Source organism: Quercus lobata, chromosome 11 (genome assembly GCF_001633185.2).
Source record: "Quercus lobata isolate SW786 chromosome 11, ValleyOak3.0 Primary Assembly, whole genome shotgun sequence".
In the NCBI taxonomy this organism is placed as follows: Eukaryota; Viridiplantae; Streptophyta; class Magnoliopsida; order Fagales; family Fagaceae; genus Quercus; species Quercus lobata.
In genome coordinates this window covers 8,539,273-8,566,000 of record NC_044914.1, presented here as the reverse complement: position 1 = coordinate 8,566,000, position 26,728 = coordinate 8,539,273, and the positions used below count along the sequence as shown (strand labels likewise).

The following is a 26,728-nucleotide window of genomic DNA, read 5'->3' as shown; positions in this document are numbered from 1 at the left end:
CAAATTTTGATTAAATTAGGTTTGATATTCTCTACAAAAACACAAATTAAATTAAATAAATTTTTCTTGAGTTTCGGCTCGATTGTTTACGTCCAAAACAAAGAACCCTGAATGATTACATCTTAATTATTAAAATCTATGCATTAGGCATTATCCTTATTGTGGGGTATATATAGTAGCAAACTCTAAGTTTACATTAGATTAACCCTAGTGTTGTAGTACTTGTACTATAAGTAGAATTATTATTACCTTGTTTACCTTATAATTACATGGAATAGTGCAATAAATTTGTGCATCATAGACCATAATATTTCTAACAATGTGTATAATAAATTAATAATTCCAATTGTTCTATCAGTAATATAGTATAAGATGTTTTTCCCTATTCCTTGACAAATGTATGAAAAATAAAATCTCTCCAAATTCCATACCGCCACTTAGATGGATATTCAGTACTAGCCTATAAGATATATTAGTACTTAATGCAAATTTTATACTTAAGCTTGAATGTTTGGTGTAAAGTGTGTTAGGTTTTAAATATTTAGGATTATATGTTTAAATACTTAATTTATTTATGTTGGCAAACCGAGAACAAAAACATGTCTAGATTAGGTGTTAGACATTTCTCAAGGTTGTTCAAGTCAAGATTCAAGCACTGTCAAGCTGCAGAAAGAAGAAGCAAGCTACTGTGAAGCTCGACTGAACGAAAGATAGGTTCAATCGATCAAAAATCGTGTTCTGTAGATTTCAAATCAGGCCCAAGCCCATAAAAACATCTAGGGTTTCAATCCAACATTACTAGGTATAAAAGTGTTAGGGAAAAAATGTATTGACCCCTTGCAAATTAATTAATTAATTACCCAAGTTAATTAATTAGATCAAATTTCATGCAATAGCGTGGTAGCACAAACAAATCACCAAAATATCTAAATGCAGCAGAAAATAAATTTGACACAGGTGATTTGTTTACGAATAGGGAAAACCACCAAGGCAAAACCTCACTGGGTGATTTTAAGGTCACCACTCCCAAGAATCCACTATTATCAATCACAAGCAGTTACAAGTATAAGGAATCTTACCTAACCCTTTGGCCTATCCTGAAATACTAACCTACAGTTGAACCCTTACCCCAATACACAATTGGACTTGTATTGTAACGACAATCTTTTCCTTGATGCACAGATTCCAATATGTGACTAACTCCAGCAACTTGAAAAGATTGTTGGCTACAAAGTTCTTCAGTTCATCAATGATGAAAATCAAGAAGCTCCTTGGTCACAAAACCGTTGGCGTAAAGACACAATAGCTTCTTCAGAGAGAATAATGAACTAGGTTACTTTTTGAATTTTTCTCCATGTATAACAGCCTTTAAAATAAGCTTTATATATGTCTAGGTTTGTGAGAAGAAAAAAAAAAACCTTACACTACATGTCAACTAGGGCCAAAAATCAGATCTAGAATTTCTGATTTCATAAGTCTAGACAAAAACAGCTTCTGTCGAGCTTCGACTTTAAATCTCGATAGAAGTCTTTCTGTCGAGATTGCTGTCGATTTTTAATGAACAACTCTTCTTCACTTGTTTCTTGATAAGATCTTCATGGCTTTAGCACTTAACTTGAACAACATGTTTCTTGAAGTCTTAAACCCATCCTAGATCTACCCAATTACAAGTAAAGTGCATTTTGTCAAAGGATTAGCCAATTACATAAAATATGTCCCTAACAAAAAGGAAAACCCTAATCCTATTCTTTTTCATCTTGGACTATATGGCTGATGAACTATGCTAATCCTAATCTTAAATACCTTGGTATAACTTCTTGCTGCAATAATAATGTTTGTTACACTACTTTAACTGTCTTAAAAGTACGTGATACTTATTTGTGGTATTTGGATAGTGGTTGTTCCAGGCACATAACAGGAAATAAAGTTTTATTCAAGACCCTCTTTGAAGGAAAAATAGGAACTGTCACATTTGGAGATGAAAGTAAATTAGTCATTCATGGTATTGGTACAGTAGATATATCAGGGTTACCTGTCTTTGAAGATGTGTGGTATGTGGATGAATTAAAGGCTAATCTAAGTAGCTTAGTAGCCTAACTGAGAGAAAAGAGAGTGAGAACCTATAGAGCAAGCGTCTCAACTATGAATGTCATCAAAACTAACCTTTGCAACAAATTGGAAACGAGTTTTTTATGAACGCTATGATGTTATTCATTGAAAGGGACATCGCTGCGACAGTTAGTATGGATTCAATCATCGATGATTTTGTAGATTCAAAAAAATTCCGAGTTCCCTTTTCATAAATGATTGCATTTTAATATATTAAGAATACATTATGTCAGATTTAGGCCCCTGAACAAACAAGGTTTAACCAATTTTTAGGCCAAAATGTTAATTAGATTAATTATACAAGCCTTAGTTTAAACATATAATCAAATATATTATGTACAGTGGAAAAGTAAATAACATAATGATATAATGACCCAGGAAACAGTTTCACTATAAGCTGGAGATTTACAATCAAGAATAGCCCTATTCGTAGTAAATTGAACTTCAGTTACCTAATTCAATTTTGAATGCCACAAACTTCCTTTACAATGAACCAATACAACGTGAATCTCCAATCCACACACTTCAAAATCTTATTGAGGATTTAGATCTCTAGCACCCTTTATGACTAGAATGAGGCAGCAACTTCTACCACACCAGATCTTGAGTTTCTTCAAAGAATACCACTAGTAGATTATATGAGAGAGATTTGGGTAAAAAAATCCCAGATTTAGAATAGAAGGCACATGAGGCACTCTTCTCTCTCTAAAACATCTCTAGGTTTGCTTATAATGTCCTTTAAATATTGCAACAAATAGATCACTGTACGTTTTTAGACCCCTCAAACACAAACAGATTAACCTAGTTATTTAGCCAAGTGATTAACTTAGGTAAATTATGCAGATCTAGGTTAACACAGAGAAATCCTATCATTGAAACAGTGTGGAAAATATATAACACAACGATGTGATAACTCAGGAAAACCAAACCAGTAAAAAACTTGGGGAGGATTTAACCTAGCTATCCTCAAGGTAAAACAGATCCACTATGAAAGAATTGAAGTTTACACAATAGTGACTTAGACCACTAACATCCTATTACTACCTCGAGTTGGAAACTTACTACCATGACCACGTGACAACTCCGAGTCTACGGACTACTTCTTTCTTGGATTCACAGCAACCACAAGTACTCCCACTTGTGTTTTCTTTAAGTTCTTTATGCAGCAATTGAAATGGTCACCAAGCTCTCGACATCAATCTTGAGATTGGATACCGTAAGTATGTATGAAGGCAAACACCTCTAGATCTCACAAGAGATTCATACACACAGTATAAACAACAACACTAAAACGTGGCTAGAGTTTTTTCTTTTATACTTAAGGCAAAACATAAAACCCTACACATCAAATGGGCTTAGGCTGAGTTGGAAAATCTACAGAAAAAATAATCTGCACGAGCTTCGATCGATCGAGTCTAATTTTTGATCGATCGAGCCTTGCAGAAAGTCAATAGTAATTTTTTGCAATTACTCAATTCCAACTTTACATACAAATACTTTGAGCAAGTCTAAAACAAGACTAAATATTTTGATCATGGTTTGCCAACATTACATAATGAAATTCTAATACATTTAAACCTAAAGTCTTAGAACCTAACAAACTCCCCCTTTGGCAATCCATGACAAAACACAAAATAAACAAAATGCTCAAAGTTTACAAAAACAACCCATTACAATAACATGCCCAACAAAAACAAATTCAACCTAACTACTATCTATCAGTTGCAAGTGTAAACAGCAGCACGACCGAATCAACCTGTATATTCCTGTAACACTTAACAAACACATAAACGCATGTGTGGAAAATACAAGTAAAACAAAATAAATTCTTGATTTCACATAACATAAAATAAAAGATATATATCATGAATAACCTCATAAATATAAATCAATAATCAATGTAGCACGATGTGAAACAAGAAACAAAAATAAGAAAAAGATGTCTCCCCCTATCTTATACAACTCATAAAAAATAAAGACATCAAATAATAAATACATCATAAGCCAAAAAAAAAAAAAAATCTCCCTCTATCTCCATCCATATGTACTCCCCCTTTTTGTGACGAATTGCCAAAGGGCAATCACTCATCAGCAAAAGGAGGTGGCAAAGGTGACTGTCTAAAACTCGCCAACTCTACACACAATGCCTGTAGCTCGGTAAGCATGTCCACCAAAAGCTGACCATGAGCCACCTTAATGGTCATGACAATGTCCAACATATGATGAATGCTCGAATCATCCGAAATAGAAGGTGGAGGAGCAGCAATAGCAGCAATCGAATCAACGAACTCATCAGCAACCGGATCACCTGAAGAAGAAGGAGGAGGAGGTGCACCAGAGGAAGACCCTACTCTAAGGTGTTTAGAGCTAGCTCTCATCTGAGCAGCTCTCTGCCAAAGGAAGGTGGCACCTATGGGAGTTATGATATGAACAGGCTTAGATGCCTGAAACTCCTCTAAACCTAAATGTAACAAAATCCAATGAATAAAAATGAGGAAAAACAGACCATGAGCAATAGAACTACTCCTATGAACCTTAACCAAAGATTAAATAAAAAGACGAGGTAAACTCATAGGAGCATCTGTGACAAGGGCATACAAAAATGCACATCTCTCTAAAGGAATAGTATGCAAATACGAGATGGGCTAGATCGAATGGCAAGAAATCTGGAAAAAGAGATAATGAATCTCGATTAACTCGTGAGAAGTGATTCGAGGATCAGAACCCCACTAGATAGAAGTCCCAGTAAGATATGACATAATATTATCAAGGGGAGGAGACTCATCGTAAGGATAAAAAGGATGCTGGACCTTAGGCACCCCAAGAGTAGAGGCCACTACCGTAGGAGTAATGGTGTACTCTTCACCTTGCATCCAACTCTTCACATACTGAGTGTTGGAATCATTGGAGTGGACAGAGAGGTTCCAGTAGAACTCTCTGATCAAGGTAGTCGGAGGAGGATGGCCAATATCCATCAAAGGCAACCAACCCCTACGCTCAAAATTTCTCCTAATCTCCAGGTCAAGCTCATCTAAAACTACTTTCCTCTCAGCCCACACAGATCTAAGAAGGGTCAACTTCTCATAAGTCTCTTGGTTTTTCTCACTCAAAAACTTCTCACTATCAAAGGATGGGTCAGAAGATGAAGAGGATGTCCTATGGGCTCTAGTCTTCCTAACAATGATGCTAAGGTTGGAATAGGATAGACAAAAGAGAGACAAAAGAAAAGAAAAAAACAAGAAAAACCCAAGGGCAGACTGCATCAGACACAATTAGAGCAAAAACAATATAGAAAATAACAATTTATATGATGCATGAATAGTATTAACACATGATGCATGCTCTAATGCATTGAGAATAGTCCAATTACACTTTAGAAATACAAAATTGGCTTGAACATAGAGTGTATATCAAAAACCCCAAATTTTGAAAACCCACTTTCAAAAATCCCAACAAATTGATCGATTGATTATTACACAAGTTAGATAACAGAATATAATGACCAAATCAATCAATCAAACAAGCCAATTGCATCAATTTATGCTTAATTGAACAAAATCCCCAATTCGGGTAGTTTCAAGCCCTACAAAATTCAAATTTTCCCAATTCATCAAATTAAATCACAAAGATCAATTTTATATCATCCCTCAACAAAAATCCATTGATCAATTTTGAAAGAAAAGATTGAAAACACCAAAAACCCCAAAATTTTCATAGGTTCGAATTTCTCCCTAAAATGCATAAAAAAATGGATGAAACATGAAAATAAATGAAAAAGGAGGGGTAAAAGGGTCTTACCAGCCTTAGAAGACAAAAACCTTTGAAAATTTTTGGGAGAAAACGACAAAAGTTGGCTTGACTTGGATCAGTCGAAGAGAGAGAGAGCCAAATAGTTTTTGAAAAAGTTTGAATAGTGAAGAAAACGTGTTTTTAAAAAACTCTCTGAACGATTTTCGATTAATCAAAAAATAGATTCGATCAATCAAAAATTAAATTCGATCAATCCAGCAATGATCAAGCATCAATCGAGCCAGGCAGATTCAAACCAAATTTTAATCGCAATTTCGATCGGTTAAGAAATAGGTTCAATCGATCGAAAATCTGGAAAAAACAAATTTTTGAAAAACAGAGCAATTTCATGCAGAAACTCCACAAAACATAGTATTTTATGAATAGTATGCATGAATATGAGATGAAATGTTTTTCAAAATCACTTGTATTGAACCCAGATCTCCCAAAAATAAAATTTTCAATCACTTTCTCCTTAAATTTCAAACTTCAAACACATTTTGCATTAAAATCAAAGAATTTTCAATCTTGGATGTCCACAACAAAATCACACACAATAACATGTACAAAATTTATCAAAGAGTAACTTGTGTAGTGTGTGCAACTAGCAAAAACTTGAGATACATGTGAGGTGATATGTGAATAGTAATCAAGCACAATTTCTACAAAATTCATCACATAAATTTGAAAGAGACTATTACCTAAAGAGTTACATCATATAACTCTCACATCTCCTAGAAAATAAGTTTGCAATCATGCAAGTTTCTTGATTTGCCTCATAATGCACACACCAATTTTATTTGATTAGAAACTTATTGAAATAGCCAAAAAAATGTACTCACCAATTTTAATTGATTGAATTTATTATAGCCCAATAATGTACACACCAATTTTAGCATTTAAACTGAGGCTACACCTTATGTTCTTTTTGTGCATGTGCTATACTTTCTCGAGCACAAAATCTTATGATATGCACTAAGGTGTTCATGATTGGCTAGTAAACAGTGGTGAGATGGTTATTTATGCCTTTCTGAGTAAGTTCAAGTCCAACAATCAAAGGCATGTGACTTCAAGATCAAGATCAAGTGATCAAAAACTATAAACATCTTCCCACACAACATGCACTATAATATTCAAACTAGTAAAGTGCAATAAATAAGCTCATCCAAGCTAAACAAGATACATAAAAATGTTATGTAAAGATAACATGGCCAACCTTGATTTCAAATTCAAGAAAATAATGCAAAACACATTTTGCTTCCCCTTTCCTTTTTTTGGAAAAGAAATAACAAAAACACCCTAGCATGAAATGCATGAATGATATGCAATGCAAATCCTAGAAAAAAACATAAAGCAAAAACAACAAAGAAGAATGGTCACAAAAAATAGAACGACGAAGCACAAGGACCATGTCAGAAAGACTTAATTAGATCGAGCATTTTTCATCCAAAACACTTTTTAGATGCAACTCCTGCATTAGAGTTATTATTCACATTAGAATGGTGAGCAACTCTAAGATTGGAATAAAGGTTCAAAGTCTTTATCAATTCACCAATAAGTACGATAAGATCTTGTGCTTGAGGCACAGATACTTTTGGCTTATTTGCTCACTTAGCAGCTTGCAACTTGAAACAATTTGGACGAATGTGCCTAGACTTTCCACAAAAATGACAAACCCATGCAGGTCTATCGTACATCTTGTCCTTAGAAAGGTTAGAAGTCTTAATTTTAGACTCTTGAAGATCAACCCTAATCTTCCTAGGAGGAGTAACTCTGGCTTGTTTGACAATCTCACACATGAAAGGCTCAAAAGAAGAAACAAAGTTTGTGGAATGAGTCTTAGAAACAGTGATGATATCTTCAAAACCTAGACAAGTTTTGTCTAAGGGAGACTTTTAAATACTCAACATGTTTTCAAGTTTAGAACTAGTAGACCTATTTGTTTGTTCTCTAACAACAGATAATTCAAGTTCTAAATTCTTAACTTTATCAAGCAACAACATGTTCCCAGTCTTCACCTTATCAAGCAATTCATTAGTATCAAAAAATTTCAAGAGCAAATTCTTTTTATCAAGTTTAAGAGAAGCAATTTTCTGTAAGCCTAAGTCAACATTCATAGCATCCTTTGCATCAACCTTGCAAAGCTTATTATAGGCTTCTTGCAAATTAGCATTCTCAAAGAGTTCCCCATCAGAAGGGTTCTCATCAGCCCCAACACTTTCATCAACTATAGCAGTAGCTGTGAAAGTAATGAAATTTCCATCCTCATCACTACCAAACTCATTATCAAAGACTTCATCATCACTAAGGGTTACCGCCATAGCCTTACCCTTTGATCTCAAGAATGTAAGACATTTTGATTTCACATGACGATACCCTTGACAACCAAAACATTGTTGACCCATAGAATCATTAGAGGTTTGACCAACTTTCTCTTTAGGTTTTTCATTATTGTTCACCTTAGTTATTTTTACCTCTTGCCTTTCTGTTATTGTTCCTAAGAAAGTTTCTAAAGTTCTTGGCAAGATATACAATCTTTGTAGTAGAGAGCTCATCATCAAATCCATTCACATCAACATCATCAACAGACTTAAGAGCCATTGATTTGGATTTTCTTGTCTTAGGTATGTCCAACTCATAAGACTGAAGAGATCCTACAAGTTCATCAACAGGGATGGAGTCCACATCCTTGCTTTCAGTAATGGCAGTCACTTTGGGTCTAAAGTCCTCAGTCAAAGATCTAAGAATCTTCCTAAAAACTTTAGGTTGATCATAGATTTCACCCAAATTATAAGCAGAGTTAACAATATCATTCAATTTAGCATAGAATTCATCAAAGCATTCATCATCAGACATTCGAATACTTTCAAATCTAGAGGTTAACTGCTTTAGTTTATTAATCTTAACTGCCTTTGTGCCTTCATGCACAATTTGGAGAATATTCCAAGCAGTATGAGCAACCTCAACATTAGAGATTCTCTTGAATTCCTCTATAGAAACAGTATTAAAAATAACATTCATGGTTTTGCTATTAAAAGCGACTGCTTCTTTTTGAGACGTTTGCCACTCACTAACTAGAGTAGTGGGCTTCTCCCATCCGTATTCAACGGAGTTCCAAACTCTCTCATCAATAGATTTCAGGAATGCTTTCATCCTTACTTTCCAGTAAGTATAGTTGTTCCCATCAACGTGAGGTGGAATCACAAGAGAATGGTCGTGTTCCATGACAGTAGGGGTCAAGGATCAATTCTTAGATCAAAGTATCTAAATGTTAGAGCTAACTTGCTCTGATACCATTTGTACATTTTTAGACCCCTTAAACACAAACAAATTAACCTAGTTATTTAGTCAAGTGATTAATTTAGGTAAATTATGCAGATCTAGGTTAACACAGATAAATCATATGATTGAAACAGTGCGGAAAATAAATAATACAACGATATAATAACCCAGGAAAACCAAACTAGTAAAAAACCTGGGGAGGATTTAACCTAACTATCCTCAAGGTAAAACAAATTCACTATGAAAGAATTGAAGTTTACACAATAGCGATTTAGACCACTAACATCCTATTACTACCTCGAGTAGGAAACTTACTACCACGACCACGTGATAGCTCCGGGTCCACGGACTACTTCTTTCTTGGATTTACAGCAACCACAAGTACTCCCACTTGTGTTTTCTTTAAGCTCTTTATGCAGCAATTAAAACGATCACCAAGCTCTCGACATTAATCTTGAGATTGGAAACCCTAAGTATGTATGAAGGAAAACATCTCTAGATCTCACAGGAGATTCATACACATAGCATAAACAACTACACTAAAATGTGGTTAGAGTTTTTCCTTTTATACTTAAGGCAAAACATAAAACTCTACATGTCAAACGGGCTTGGGCTAAGTTGGAAAATCTGCAGAAAAAACAATCTACACGAGCTTCGATCGATCGAGTCTAATTTTCGATCGATCGAGCCTTGCAGAAAGTCAATAGTAATTTTCTGCAATTACTCGATTCCAACTTTACATACATATACTTTGAGCAAGTCTAAAACAAGACTAAACGTTTTGATCATGGTTTGCCAACCTTACATAATAAAATTCTAATACATTTAAACCTAAAGTCTTCAAAAAAAAAAAAAAAAAAAAAAAAAAAAAAAAACCACCCTGAAGTCTTAGAACCTAACAATCACGATTTAAGCTTGAAACAAACAATTTATAGGCTTTTTACGTTTGCTGATTTTTGTTGATCCGCGACTCTCAATCAAGCAAAACTGTGAAAAATCCAGATCCTTGAATTAGCTTCTTTCTTGTTCTTGCACATTGAATACCAACATCTTGAGCTTTGTCTAATCAATTCTATATACTCTATGAGTTATATTTAGACAAGTTTGTGCTCACGTGTTTGCCAATAAAACTATAAAAGTATAGATCCTAACAAATGATTTCATGTATTTGTCTTTGTCAACTATTTGTTAATACTAAATAAATGCTTATTTGGAGTTTCATAATGATATATATAAATATATATATATATATATATATATATTAATACTTCTGCCTCTAACTCCAAGTTCTAACTCTATCTTTAATCTCAAAGGAAAAAAAAAAAAAAAAAAAAAAAAACCAAGAGCTATCAGGTAGTTGTATGCTCCTAATGAAATTTCTTTGCTATACATGCTTCTATTTCTTTCCCCGATGACCAGGGTTCAGTTTCATGAGTGATTTCAGACCCTCAATAACTCCTACAACGCATTCCACATACCTATATTATGACCTGAGAAAATTACAAATAAAAAAGTTTGGAACATAAGATTATTACAAACCCATTACTTTTGTTATAAATATACAAAACCATTACTTATGTCTACATTAATTATTAAAGACTACTAATCTATATATAAGAAAGCAAAAATTACACTATACCATCTTAAATTATACCCTATATTACACTTTGCACCCTAAACTTTTTAAATGCATGTTTTGTACCCTAAACTATGATCTCTATTACACTTTGCACTCAAATATCAAGTTTACTATTAACTTGGATGGGAATTCAAAGTCTAGGGTGCAAATTAAGTGTAATAGGAAGTATAGTTTAGGGTAGTAAAATGTAATTTTTTTTAAAGTATTGAGAAAATGGGCAATTGGGTCTTTTCACGCGATATCATACTTTTTCGTCCAAGTTAATAGCAAACTTGACATTATAGTGCAAAGTGTAACAAGGGTCATAGTTTAAGGTGCAACACATGCATTGGAAAAGTTTAAGGTGTAAAGTGTAATTAGGGGTATAGTTTAGAGTGGTAAAGTGTAATTTTTCCTATAAGAAAGATCATACGTAAATATTTAGAGATTAAAATTGGAGCTAAGCAACATAGAATGATGTTGATGTCTTGCAGTAATGTAATACAAGACTTGAGTATCTATGCAATAAAATTAAAAAAAATAAAAAAATAAAAAATAATAGTTATTGTCAATTTGGTTTTTACATTTTGGTAAGAGTCAATTTAATTTTTGATGTTTTTAACTTGCAGCAATTTGGTCTATATCGTCAACTCATTAACGAAAATTGACTACAATTGACTATAAGTTGAAAATAACAATGACTAAATTGACTATTACCAAAATGTAGAGACCAAATTAATAGTGACCACAAAATATCAAGACCAATGCGGAATTTTTGTTTTTGTTTCTTTTTTTAATCTAAGACTTCTTTTTGGTTTCCTCTTTACCATTATTACCAACAAAATAAATAAATTAGTAAAAGACTTCCATATATTTAGCAAAGCCAGTAGTGGTTCTAGGAATTCTTTTTAGGGTGGTCACTAAGAAAGTTAAAATATACAAAATCTAAAAAATAAATAACTTAAATATATCAATGTCACCAAAAAAAAAACACGCAAATAAATGAAGTATTATATGAGAGAGAGAGAGAGAGAGAGAGAGAGAGAGAAATGATATTTACTAAAACTATGAGCAAAGTCGCAAAGGAGAGCAAAATTGTTGCTGGCACTGCCAAGGAGAACCCACGACCATAGTGTTTCTCTTTATATCTTTTTTTTTTGAGGAAAAATATAATTTAAGATTATATTTAAGTAATGTTTTGCACGGGTTACAAATTTGAATGATTAGAGATTTTTATTTATTTTTGTTTATGAATAGGCTTTGTTTAAAAGAATTTTTCACCTGTTGTTGTTTGATCTAGTCTTATTTTTGTTTGAGTTATTTTTGTTGTTATTTGGACTAATTTTTATTGTTAATATTTAAGCCTTTTTTTAAGAGGTTCAGAATTATATTTGGGGGGTCAGAATTATTTTGGAAAAATAATATGTCTACAGCATTTTCATAACATATCTTATGCTATAAGTTATTATTTGTTGGTAAAAAAGTGATGTTAGTATTGAACCTAAATTAGATTAGTAACATCTTACCATATAAGATTTATTGTAAAAATTATTATGATTCTCAAGCCAAGGTGTTCAACATTTTTTTAAGGGTAATCACAATAAGTTAGTTTAGTATATAAATTGTTTTTTGCAAGTTAGACATCAATGTAAAAAGGCCTGGACTTGGGACTGCATTTCTTAAACTGATCTTTCAAACTGTCCTGTTGTCACTTGTCAGTAGTGGTATCCAACCCACCTACCCAACTTGACCATACCCAACCCCCCATCCCGATCTCGGTGGGTCGATTGCAGGTCTCCTCTTTCAAAACCCATGATATCTCAATCTTTTCAGCAACCTTTTCAACTTGATTTGACGAATTTCGGCGAGCAACACAACTATACCGGCAGAGATATACTAGATCCGATGAGTTTTCTGCACGATTTGGTGGAAATCTCATTGGATCCAATGAGATCTTCGCCAAATCTAGCTAGATCTCATTGAATCTTGGCTGGATTTGGCTAAATCTCAACGCTTTTCAACGTTTTTTGGTGGTTTTCTACATAACCCGAAACCGATCACCACCCGACTAAAACTCGACACTTGAAACCCAACACTCTTATGGGTCAGTTGCGGGTTTGGGAACTCCCCACTTGATCTAGTCGGGTCGGTTATGGGTTGAGCACAAACCTAACCTGAACAGACCTGTGGACAGACCTACGTGTTAGATTCTATTTTGTCTTTCTTTTTCATTTGTTTTTATTACAAGTTTGATGTCCTTCATAGTTTGATATTTCACGTTTATGATAAGCGCTAGTCTTAATCTTAAATTTGTGGGATCATCCTCAATAAATAAAGCCATAAGCCTAATATGACATCTCTTAGACCTTGCAAAATTCAGAGTTTTATGCATTAAATATGAATTTCTTTTTATGAATATATCCTCAACAAAAGTAGTTACAATAAATTTAATGTTTCTTATCGATATATTAATCATTCCCATCTACTCATGACCAAATTTTCTTGAGCGACTTTCCCTCATCTCTTCATCCTAGGGGACCATTCCTATCTTTAAGTCAATTTTCACAATTCAAATCCTATATTTTATTGTATTTTCACTTAACCATATATCTTAACATTCTCATTTAAGCTACACTCATTTTCTGAATATGTTCCCTCTTAACAAATGAACATTCAAGTAAAGTTTATTATACGACTTGTGTGATTTTGATTAGCTTTGTTCTTTTAGTTTGTTAACTTCTTTATTTAGGTAAAGTTTTTTAATAATTATTTAAAATTTTATTTTCATCAATTTTTAACAAATAAGCAAGAAATGGAATGCTAAAACTAATTCAAAATTTACTATAAAATGTTTACAAATTGATGTGAAAATGAAAATAGTAAAGTTTTGAAAAAAGAAAAAAGAAAAGAGAAGACTAATGGTATGGATATTACAAAATTTACTATATATTACAAAATTGATATATCAACAATCACAAAAAAAAAAAAAAAAAAAAAAAAAAAAAAATTGTAATCTTCATTTAATATGTTGTTGAGGAAAATGCTAAAGTTAGTACAAATTTTAATATAAAAGCTTTACAAATTGTGTATTGGGTTCTAATACAATAACAAGCCACAAAACCACTCAAAATCCATTGCAGTTGAAGAGATGGTATTTGTATAGTTTCATTTTACTGTTTGTCAATACTTTCTTTAACAAATTAATAGCAAATCGTTATAGATTTGTTATACAATGTTCCTAAATACTTGAGTAATTTTTTAAGTGTTTACAACATTTTTATAGTGTTCTTCATCTTCATTTTCTCATTAGTATATTCTTTGGGATTTTAAGAAAACAAATTCAATTTTGTGTTTAAAATTATTTATTTATCTATTCACTATTCACATATTGGATTGGATCATGATACTATCTACACAATACATTTTCTTTTTCTTTTTTTTTTTTTAAAAATTTCCTTTACTTTTTTCCTCTTTGGAATTGTACTCTTGGTTTTTTTTTTTTAGTTATTAAGGAGAAATAGTTGCAATCATCATTTATAAAGCTGCAACCAGCATTTTTGCTTGGGATCAACCACCTATTTCTATTGCATGACTTCAAAACCTTATTAAAAAAATTGAATTTGATTATGCATTGGGTATTTGACTTGATCACATCACATTTGATATGTTTTACATATTCGGGAGAATGAGTTTGACTTTAATGTGAGTTTTATTTTTCACTTTCTTTTTTATTTTGATTGTAGTTTTGTTAAGTTTTTTTTTTTTTTTTTTTTTTTTTATTTTTTATTTAAATACAGTTTTTAGTGTTTTGGATTATAGTGTAGAAAATTTTGGGTTTGAGAAAGTTTTTTTAAAACTAAAAGAATAATTTCCAAATTCTATATAATTTTTAATGAAACATAAAATATTATAAATAACTTTTTTTATAAAAAATGAATATTTTCACTAGCTTACCTTTTGAATTTCTGATAAAAATTGTGTTGATTTCATTTTGGTACAACAAAAATTATATATTACATTTATAATTTTTCTATAATAAATGAAAATATGATTATAAAATACATTACTCTTTATTGAATTAGTCCAAATTACAAAACTAAATTTAGTAAAACCACCTTAAAAAAATTATCATGCACTAGGGGCAGCTGTACATGTAACTTAGGGGAGCGAAATGAACTTCTCGACCAGCTAGTTAATATATATATATATATATATATATATACCAAAAATAAAATTTTGAACACCCTGAACCTTTTTATTTTTTAATCTCAACTAAAATAAGTTTGAATATGATTATTTTAATACTACTTTCACAATATTTTCAATGTAAAAGTTTAGTGGCCAATTCTAACTAGTTGTTATTTGGACCCACAACTAACATCACTTGTTTACCTACTATTAACAACTTGTCACCTAGATTTTGTTGTGAAATTTTTGTGAAAGTGTTGTGTCAGTAGCACTACTATTAAAATATTTAATTTTATTAAAAAAAAGTTTCAAATTTTTGCTCCTTTGTTATTTAAAAAAGAAAGAAAAAAAAAGAAAAAAAACCTTATCTCTAGAACTCTAGCTCACTTTAGCATTGACAGTGGAATGAAGCTGTTTTTCCCTACACTTTTCTTTTTCATTAGCAAAAAATTACACCACCTATACCACCAACATATATTTATCTATATATATATATATATATATATGATTCTTTCTTTATTATCTCTATCTTTTTTTCTCCCTTCTATGTTTTCTTTCTCTCTATCTTGTCAAATAGTTTGATAAGTTATCTACAAATTTCCAAGTCCAAAAAGTATTTTACTATTTGTTCTCATTCCAAGAAAGTGACCACATGTATGGTTAAAAAGCCATACACTTTCAAAACTAAAAACTTATATCAATTACAATTTTTTTTTCTTAATTTCATGTTTATTCACAATCCAATTCCCAAGTGTGTTACTATTCTTATTTATCATACAATTTTATTTAATTGATAATACATATGAATATAATAAGTTATTATTAGTTTGACAAAACTATATGATTAGTTATTTAATTCTATTTGTTCATGCATTCAATGATTGTTGTCATATCGATCTTTAAACTATTAATAATTTTTTTAGGCTATTGTACAATATAGTTGTATTGTATACTAAATTGTATTTAGAATACTATTTTAGATTATTGTATATATAAGGACAAAGTTTAGTTTCAAAATTGGTTGTAGCCTAAAGCTACAACTTTACTTAATAAAATAAACGTTACTACATATTTTAAAAATCTAACCGTTGAATTACATGTTCTTTACACTCTCAATACACATGTCAAATTTTTTGTCAATTGGATATTATTTACTATATGATCTATAAATTTGTATTTTATGCATAATTTTAAATTACAAAAACTTGCAATTTAAACAATTTATTGTATTTAGAATACTATTTTAGATTATTGTTTATATAGGGACAAATTTTAGTTACAAAATTTATTGTAGCTACAAAATTTATTGTAGCCTTAGACTACAACTTTACTCAATAAAACAAATATTACTATATATTTTGAAAATCTAACCGTTGAATTAGACGTTCTTTATGCTCTCAATACACTAGTCAAATTTTTTGTCAATTGGATATTATTTACTATGTGATCTATAAGTTTATATTTTATACATAATTTTAAATTACAAAAACTTGCAATTTAAACAATTTATTGATGATATAACTATTTTTTTTATATACAAGATAGAAATTCCACTCTGGCCTAATCTAAGTATATGTGTGTGTGAAACTCACTCCTGGAGACTTGAATTCTAGCCCTTACCCCCCACACCCCATAAGTACTTAATACATTTAGAGTGACCATTACGTCAAAGGTGCGCGGTGGTATATAACTATTGTTCTTTAATATGGAAGTTGTATACACACAAAAAAGGGCAAAAAACAACTTACCCGCCTGTAGCTTGGCCGAAATTTAAGTTGTTTTGTATACACACAAAAAAGGGCAAAAAACAACTTACCCACGTGTGGCTTGGCCGAAATTTAAGTTGTTTTGTATACACACAAAAAAGGGCAAAAAACAACTTACCCATGTGTGGCTTAGCCGAAATTTAAGTTGTTTACCTTTGATTTAAAATTTGATACTTTACTCACTTGAAGTTAACTCAGTTATAATTCCGTAACTCACTTCTATTAAAAAACAGGGTTAAATATGTCATTTTGCTCTATTTTTATGTCTCTTTCTTCCAAAAATACAAAAATACAAGATCAAATAAGATCAGAAAGAATCTAGCGGTATACTTGTATCAAGGGATTTCAAATAACAGGTAAACAACTTAAATTTTGGTTAAACCTCAAGTGGGTAAAGTATCAAATTTCAAACCACATTTAAATAACATAAATTTCGGTCAAACTAGAGGTAGGTAAGTTGTAATTTGGCAAAAAATAATTTTTATAAAAATAATTTTTTTTACTCACCCCCACTCACAACAAATTCCCAACTCCACCACTATTGACCTCCCAAAAAAAAAATTTCTGGAGCAACACAACGGACAGATCAGCAACTAGTATTTATAAAAATTAAGTATATGCGCATCCGCTCTATATAGCGCGCGGCATTAAGTATTGACTATCAACAGTTGCTTTCCTGTTGATTTCGTACAACCAGGCCCAGATGAGTTGGGATAATATTTTATATAATTATCATATGTCAACCACGAAGAAAAGAAACAGCTCTCTTAATAACTATTTTGGAAAGAAGTGCAAGCTATATCATGGTTTATTTTCTTTCAACCACTTCAACATCTATTTCCCTCTCTCACAATAATCATGGGGTTAGTCTGTATTGCAATGAAGATAGCAAAATCCATAAACATTAGATCTTTACTAGGCATGCTGGGCCATATAAAGTTCATTGTTATGGTGGCCCTCACACGTCTAGGTCTGCTCAAACCGCCAGAACAAGCAGCTGAGACTGAAGAACATTCCACTAGTTATGTTCTTGTAATGGATGGTTTAACTCCATCACTAATCGCAGTCGACAGTCTAATGGTGTTGATCAAGAAGAGGGTTCCTGTGATAGAATATAGTGGTTTTGTTGAAAGACATAGAGCACTGAATGATGATGAAGACGTGGATATGGAAATGGAATGTTCTGTCTGCTTGAATTGCGTGGAGAGAAGCCATGAGATCAGAGAGCTTTGTAATTGCTACCATGTGTTTCACAAGGAGTGCCTGGATAGATGGGTGGATGAGGGTCAGGTGACCTGCCCTTTGTGCAGAACTCTACTGTTTCCAGCAAAGACAGAAAGGATAATTTAGATGTTATAAGAGATATCAAGGTAGTATATTTGTTTGGTTAGAAGTATGAGACAGGAGCTAGTGGGCTCACAAATCTCATCTTCAGGCATCAATGATTCTATATCACTTATCTGAACTTTTTGAATTGGCTCCAGATTGTCAAAAGACATGATGAATATGATGTGTAAAAAACAAAAAATTATGGAAATCACCGTACACAATTCTGATTATGATGTGTAAGGAGTGTATACTATTTTGAGTGTGTAACGATATACGTTTCTTAAGTTACTATGCTTCACATTGTCTCTAGGGCAGTGATTATCACAAATCTGTCCGGTTTCATTGTCATTGTTTTCGTTTATTATGGATATTTGTGTAAAAATTGTGGACATCTTGCACGCAATTTTGGATATGATGTGCATGAAGTGTGTGACAAAAATTTTCTTGATCTCCAAAGCCTAGTATATGGCTTTTTTTTTGGGGGGGGGGGGGGGGTGGGGTTCTCTATCTCTCATTTCTATTTAGATTGACAATCAACTTTTCATGAAAAAATAATGTAGAATAGACCACTATGACATTCCTAGACTCTCACGTGCGCTTGAAATCGTCGCGCAAGGCACTAGTAGAAATCATTGGCCATGAAGTCGGAATTGCAAGAAATTTGGCAAGTTAAAGCGAAACAACCTTCTGAGCAATAGTCATCTCATTGTCACGAGGTACCTCCTGAAAATAGCGAATTCCTCCATTTAGGCCTTGAAAATTGTGATTCTACTATTTATAATAATTTTTGTTTTCTTTATAACTTTTTATTTAAAAGTTAGAATAAGGCCCTACTTCTTTTGAGACGACTTTTAAGATCATTATTTTATGATTCTGCCTTTAACTTAATTTTGTCATTTTTGGAAAATTTTGGTATTTTGTCACCTAATCGTGTAATTAGTGCAAATTAGGGATTCAAACATTTCCTAATCGTCTTAGGGCTTTACTTTCTTAGTATTTATATGTTTTGTAGCCGTCAAAGGCAAATCACATTATTATCAATAAAATTGCAGAGTCTTTCTCAAACTTTTCTTTGGAGGATTCCAGTTTATCTCATTGTGAATTTAGAGAATCCCTCATGGGTTCAAGGTTTACTACCCAGAAGCTAACAGTTTAGTTTCTATCCATCAAAGAGAACATCATGTATGCTCTCTTCAGGCTTTTGCTCTATAAGAAAACATGATATTTATATGAATCAAACTGTAAGTGAATTCAATTTAGAACCAATACAAAATGACAGCAAGATAATCATATCAATCATCCAAGACAAATCAGGGATCTTAATTAGAAAACAAGTAAGATATCAATCATTAATATGGAATAGGAAACTTAATGAAACAAGTGGCAAGTAGTGTGGAGGCAGTCACATAATTATACATATTAGAGCAACAATCACGAGTTAATGACTAATTTCACTTAAAAATAAATTAAGAGATAAACTGTCTTTTGTCCTAATATGTTTTGTTTCACGCACTCAACAACAACGTAACAAATATGTATAGACAACATTGACTTAATAGGATGACTCTAGTCTAGTCTACTATTTTCTTCGATTGCTACGGTATGTGACTGGACCTAATCAAACAATGACTTGATAATGATAGATCCACAAATATTGTTCATATAGTTTCAAGCTTTTTGCCCTTCTCTCAGTTGAAAGTGCAGCGCTTATCTTCGTTGTCCGTTTTCCTGCGCGGTGTCCTTTTCCTTACGTTGTTGTTGTTGAGTGCGTGAAACGAAACATATCAGGACAAAAGACACTTTATCTCTTAATTTATTTTTAAGTGAAATTAGTCGTTCACGAGTGTACAATAATTTGACAAAAATTATATATATATATAAATATAAATGAATTTAAGTTAGATCTAGTATATCTTCGTAAGAAAGCTACACTTATATTTTTGGTTTTGATGTTTATAAGATCTTAAGGTGAGATAGACACTACTTGTGTGCATTTGGTTTCAAATTGAAAAGCTAGATTATTTTACTATTCGGCTTATTTTTTTAACTATTTGTGGACCTCACTGTAATTTTTTGGTACTATCCATGAGTCTTACTGTACCATTTCAACTAACTTTTAATTTTATCTACAATATTTTCAATAAAAAATTTTCAGTTTCAACAAAATAAATGAATTCCAAATAGACCCATTATCTCATTAATGTTTTATATAATTTAATTACGTACTGCCTCCGCAATTAATATGCACCACTTTATAATTTATTTGTTTAATATTCCACACCTTTCCTCTCTGAACTTATCTCTTACAGATTCATCTTCTTGCGTAGGCCACAAAACCAGCAAAGAACAGAGCGAGTTGACATGGCAAGTAGCGTTGTACCCACTGGCACTTCACTTATATTCAAGCAACTCAACGAGACATGTTGCAGTCCCTCATAACTACTCAAGCTGCACACTATGAAGCATGAGTGCGTTTCCGGGTTCAGGTGCGGGTGCGAGTGCAGGACTCGACAATTTTAAAAAAAGTAAGGTGCGACTATTAAAAAATTATTAAAAATATTTTTATATAGTAAATTTAATATTTTTATATAAAAAAATTCAAATAAATGGTAGAATTTATTATTAAAAAAAATTATTTATGATTTATTTTTAATAAAATCAATATTTTTGATAATTGCAAACAAAAACCCCCATTTCAAGAAGGTTCCTTTACTCATTTTCCAATTCCCAAAACCATTCACATTAAATAATTGACTTTTCCACTTACTTAATTTATATTCTTTCGTTACGTACCTTTATTCTTCTATCCATTTTTTTGTGTCTTCTCATCTTCTTCTTTCCTTTTTTTTTTTTCCCTCTCACAAGGCCACATGAAGCAAAAGAATGGCAGCCGCTGCTCATTTCAGAGGCTGTTTTAGCTGGAATCGGCCGTATCAGCCTGTTTCAGTGTCCATATCGGCCGGAATCGACCGTATCGGCATGTTTAGGTGGTCGTTTTGGCCATATTGATTCCCGTTTCCGCTGAAATCGGCCCGTTTTGGCCCGAATCGGCGTGAATCTGGCTGGATCGGTGCGAATCAAAAAAGAAAAAAAGAAAAAAAAAAGGGATAGTCGGTGTGTCGGACACCAAATGCCACGTCTGGCCACATCGGACTTCAATACGGCAACCTTGGAGCCGTGTAGGTGGTTTCTAGGTTGCACATGGTCGGCTTTTGGATACCTTGATGGGTGACATGGCTGACTTGCGTATTATTCAACTACATCAGTTGAGAAGTTTCTTGTGTTGCTCAACCTCCTGGATCCTCTGATTGAGTTTGCTTTAACAATAAATGCAGTGATATGAGTTGATGGATTAGGGGGAGTGTTATTCTTTTTGGAGAGAGACTTTTTTTTTTTTTGGTTCGGTAGTTGTATTTGTAAAGCAATATGATAAAGATGAGTCAAAAAGACCTATAGTAGAGCTGTGATAATACTAAACTGTAGGTAGCTTGAGTTAGGTGTTATCAGTGGAATTAGTTACTGATCCAAGTCCACGGGTCAGCACCTGAATCGTCTATGCATGCGTCAGCACTTGATTAGTTTATGCTATGGTTTGTTAGGTTATTTCTACACTCTACGGAGTTAGTTATGTATTTGGAGTATGTAATTAGAATCAACTAGTTACTAACTCGTGCGATATACGGAATAGTTAAATAATAATTAAAAGTATTTATTTTGCTTAAACGTCTATGACTTGACTTTAAAAATGTATAACTTGAAAATAAATGAAAATAAGTAATTTTTTGTTCAGTATAATGGTTTAGAAAAATTCTTTTTCTTTCATGTCATTGGTTCCACATAACACATCCAGACGTGGGCTATTCTATGGTGATGACTTCACACAATACTAAACTGCAATTAAATTTACTATCTACCACCAATGTAATCTATGTTATCTTGATAGTAGATCTACAAATTATATTCTCACATCCTCCATCATTTAGAAGATAACTGAAGTAATGATTATATATAATGTACAAGTTTTATTCTTTTACAATATAAAATTATTAAAATAATTAAAATAAAATCTAATTTTTTGGAAATTTTTTGAAATAGAATTTTGAATTTTTTAAAACTTAGTTAATAGAGTTTCTATTTTACCTAAAAGTGAACTATCACAATTAATGAGAATTTAACCATTCTTTTGCAAAGAGAAGATAGCCTTAGGCTCAATTTTTATTTTTTATCATAAGATGTTACAGTTAGACCTATACCATATATAATATGTTAGTCCATTATGATAGTTCCAAATAATATCCGAATACCTATCTATATGAGTTTCTTTTTAATGATGCCATAAAGGATGGAGTTTAGTAGAAGTCATTTAAGATCCAATGAATCCAATAATTTTTTTTTAAAAAAAATGTAATTTCAAAAGTCTTTTAATTGTAAATTTTTTTAATCATAAAATAGACTCTATCTAAACTCTAAAGGAAAGCATTCGGAATAATCACATCATTGATACCATATCATGATGGTTGCAAATAGCAATATTATTATTCATGATTAATAAATGAACAATGAAAATGTGAATTAACAATTTAACAATTCAAATACCAAGTTTAAACTATAACAACACATATACAAAAGACTCCAAATATTGAAACATACTTCTTTTGCCATTTTCATTATTCAATCAAAACCAAAGTTTCAAAGATAATTCCAATTCAATTAAACAACAATCTCCAAAAGCCTCTAACTAATACAATCACTGTTTATTTTATTTTATTTTTTTTCAGATTGTGCATTCTTTAGTTCTTTTTTCTTTTATATTTCATCGAACTTTTTCTAATTGACAAAAATATCTCTCATGTATGTTAATATTAAACTTGATAAGAAAAACTTTACATACCTTTTGTTTTGAAGGCGCTCCAAAAAGCAAAATCAATGCAAGAGACTGTATAGCAAAGTAGTGTTGGAAGAATAATCCAAAAAAAAAAAAAAACCTATTTAAAATATAATATAGGAATGAAAGTTGAGTTGAAATTGTAACAAATATTCCCTAAAAAAACTATTTATAATATAATATAGGGTATGGATTCCTAATCAAATTTGGTTATATAATTTTGTTTTAAAGGATGAATATGTTGGTAGAGTCCATTTGATATAAAATTTAAATCCTATTGAAATTAAAAATGATATATATTTGTTAAGTCTCATTTGATATAATTATAGAGTTTAAATCCTATTGAAATTATAATTTCTAATCAACTTTAATATATATAAAATAAAATAAAAAATGAGAAAAAGAAGAGAAGGAAAGCGTGATTGATAGATATAAGGAAATATGATAGATTTTTATTTTTATTTTTAAATGTCATCAATGTCGAAATTATCAAATTAATGGAGATATATTCCGCTTTTTGGGATACATTTATATTAATGGAGTTACTATATAGTTTGTTAGTACTATCCAAAAATTCCCTAATTAGGTGATAATTTAAGATTCCTTTAAGTATAGTGGTTGTATGGCACCAAACAACTAAATTTAATTTTTTAAAAAAGAAATTTAATAAATTTATGCAATTTGGTGTTATAAAATTGAAAGAATTAAATCTAATTAAATCAAGTTAAAAATATAAATAAAAATACTGATGTGGAAAATTGTGGAGAGAAAATCAAAAGTCAAAGGTTTCAGTTATATATATATATATATATATATATATATATATATATAAAAGATATCAAGAACTCAGAATTTCATTCTATCAAAATCTTTCATTTCCCTTACTCTGGTTTTCAGTATGTACTTTGGGGTTTCTGTACTTTTTTTTTTTTTTTTTTTTTAACTTTTTTGAAACTCTATGCTTTCATGGTTTTTGCTAACATGTGGTATCAAGCTATTTAATACCACATGCTCTATATTTGTTGCTTATCTTTAGCATAGCATTGTGAGATACTCTTCATCCATCTTTATTCCACACATGGCTTTGATGGTTTCTTTTGAGTGTTTCAAGAAAGACATGTACATTCCAATCAAGAAACTCAGAGCCTATTTGGTAGTCTTTCAAGTTTTGTTATTCAAAATGATGCGAAAACTGTAGTTTAAAAAATATTGTGAAAATACGTATTTAAAGTACTCATAAAGAAAAAAAATGTGTTTGGCACCATCTTTCAAACAACATATTTTAAAATGTGAGAAAATATAATTCTATGTTTGGTATGTGTATATATTTTTTTAAAAGTGGTAACTTTCTAACAAGTACAATTAGTTTATTAACATTTATTAGAGGAGTACATGTGAGAGAGAAGGAAGGAAAAGAGAGAAAGAAAAAATAAATAAATAAATAAAGATGAGGTGTGCATGTGAGAGAGAGAGAGAGAAAGTCGTAGTTATGTTAAGTCTCATCAAGTGGATCTCACACTTTTCTAAATATTTACAAAAGTGTCATTGAGTAATGTTATTTGAAAACTGAAATCTGGTGGAAGGATATTTCTAAATTCAATGTTTAAACACTCTAAAATGAAAAACACAACTTAAACATTCCTAAATGAAATCCCTTACCAAACGTGTTTTTTTTTTTTTTTTTGGCCCACTGTTTTTAGTATTTAAACTCTGAAAATTATTGAACTACCTTACCAAACAACCCTCAACCTCTTTTTTCGACTTTTAGGTTAGATGTTTTAGGTTGGGAATATTATTTAATTGGGCTTTATGTATCAATTTTGGTTTTGTCATGGATTTCTAAAAGCAGAGATTGTTAGATTTAAGTTTTAGGGTCCGTTCGGTTAGGGTGAAACAGGGAGGATAGAAAATAGATAAGAGAAAAGTTGAGAGAAAACTGATTTTATAGGTGTTTGATTGGAGAGAAGGGGAGGATGAAATTGGTAGAGCCCAAATATTTTCTCCCCTAGCCTACCAAAATATTTTCTCCCGTAGCCTATTTAGGCAGAAAATAGAGGGGAGAGGAATTGTTACAGTCAATGACTAAACTACCCCCCTCCTCCTCTTATGTTTCTTGGTTAATTGCTTGTCGTATGTTTTTTTTTCTCCTTCCCGGGTGTTATACAACAAGTGCCACTATTTTTTCATTTTTGTGGGTGCTCTGACTGCTTTATTTTGTTTTGCTCTTCTTCTTCTTTCCTTTTTTTTTTTCCTTAACTAGACGTGATATTTATCTGTGCTTCATACAAGTACCACTATTATTTCATTTTTGTAGGTCATTTCTTTTGTTTTGCTCTTCTTCTTTTTTAACTAGATGTGAATTTATTTTTATTTTTTACTTTTTTTTTGGGCATATTTTTCTTTTTAAATATATTTGGGTGATTGCTTTTTTTTTTTTTTTTTTTTTTTTTTTTTGGTTGGTTGTTGGCCACTTTTTTTTTTTTTTTAATTGGGCATCATTTTTTTTAATAAGGGCATATGAGTAAACTTATACAAACTCTTTTTTTTTTTTTTTTCATCTCTCCACTTTTCCATCCCCAACCAAATACAAATGAAGGAAACTATGGTTATATTTGATTATCGTTTTTGTTTTTTGTTGACTTGTTTTTAAGAATAAAATCAAAAAATAAATTTGTTATGTTTTCCAAGTTAAAAACCCGCTTGGTTAGTTGAAAAGGAAAAACACCGCACAAAAGAAGTTCTCATTAATTTCTGTATTTTTAGCATCCTTTATAACATAAGCACAGAAGAAGAAGAAAATGGAAGATGAGGGAAAATCTGAAGTTTTGGTTGTGATGGGATTTAAGTCCCTTCCAACGAGATTAATGTATGGGTTCATTTAAGTTCTAACATACATCAGATCAGACCAATATTTGAACTATTGGATTACTTTCCCTTTTTTTTTTTAGTATATGTTAATTTCTTGTCTTAATAAAATATTTATTAGCAAATGTCAAAAGAAATGGTTCTCCTAGCTACCAAAAAAGATTTTTGAGTTAGAAAATAGAAAACTATTCTTTAGATAGAAAACTGGGAGACAAAACAGTTAACAAACATACCCTAAAATCTCTTCTATCCTCCTAATTTTTCATTCCCTTCCAATTTTTTGTCTTCACACTTTTTCATCATCCCAACCAAACGAACCCTTAGGTTGGCAACTTGTGAGCAAAAATGTCTTGTAAATTTAAAGCCTCTATGTGTTGCGCAAGTACTAAAACTCACTGTGCAAGAATTAAGAATTCCACAACTTTCCATAGATGTTCGATTAGCGAAACTGATGTAGGACACAATTTAATATTTAATTTTTTTAATTATTAATTATAGTATTTTTATGTAATTTTTATTATTTTACGTTTAGGTTATTTATTTCCTTCCTTTTAGGTGTTTTTAGTGTTGTTTAGTCAAATTAGGTTTTCATATGCTTTAGGGTTTCTAGTTGCACTAGGTTTTGTTTTTACTATTTAAACGCATTGTAGCCTCAAAAGGCAATTTAGTTTTCAAACTATTATTAATAAACACAAACTTTTGTCAAATCATTTCTTTGGTGGATTCTAGTTTTCTTCAGGCTTCTGCGATATTATTTGGTATTAGAGCCTTGACATACCTTGATCTAATGGCTAATCGGCAAGACAGTAATCACCACAACAATGACGGTGGTAACGATGTCAACAACCCAGTCCTCACTAGGGTTGAGTTCCTCAAGTTTCGTAAAGAGGCTCGTGA

The 26,728-nt window shown here is 31.5% G+C and overlaps 1 protein-coding gene across 1 annotated transcript; it reads left to right on the top strand.

The window, feature by feature from the left end:
* Positions 1–17,610: 17,610 nt before the first annotated feature.
* Positions 17,611–18,269, top strand: LOC115966346 (probable E3 ubiquitin-protein ligase XERICO). The gene is made up of 2 exons (XM_031085594.1): positions 17,611–18,042; positions 18,237–18,269. Exons 1-2 carry the CDS (start codon positions 17,611–17,613, stop codon positions 18,267–18,269), a joined length of 465 nt encoding a protein of 154 aa, XP_030941454.1.
* Positions 18,270–26,728: the final 8,459 nt, after the last annotated feature.

Coding starts and splice junctions, on each gene's coding strand:
- LOC115966346 (XM_031085594.1), top strand. CDS start 17,611: ATGGGGTTAGTCTGTATTGCAATGAAGATAGCAAAATCCATAAACATT. Junction 18,043..18,236: donor GATGGGTGGATGAGGGTCAG/GTGACCTGCCCT, acceptor AATTGGCTCCAG/ATTGTCAAAAGACATGATGA.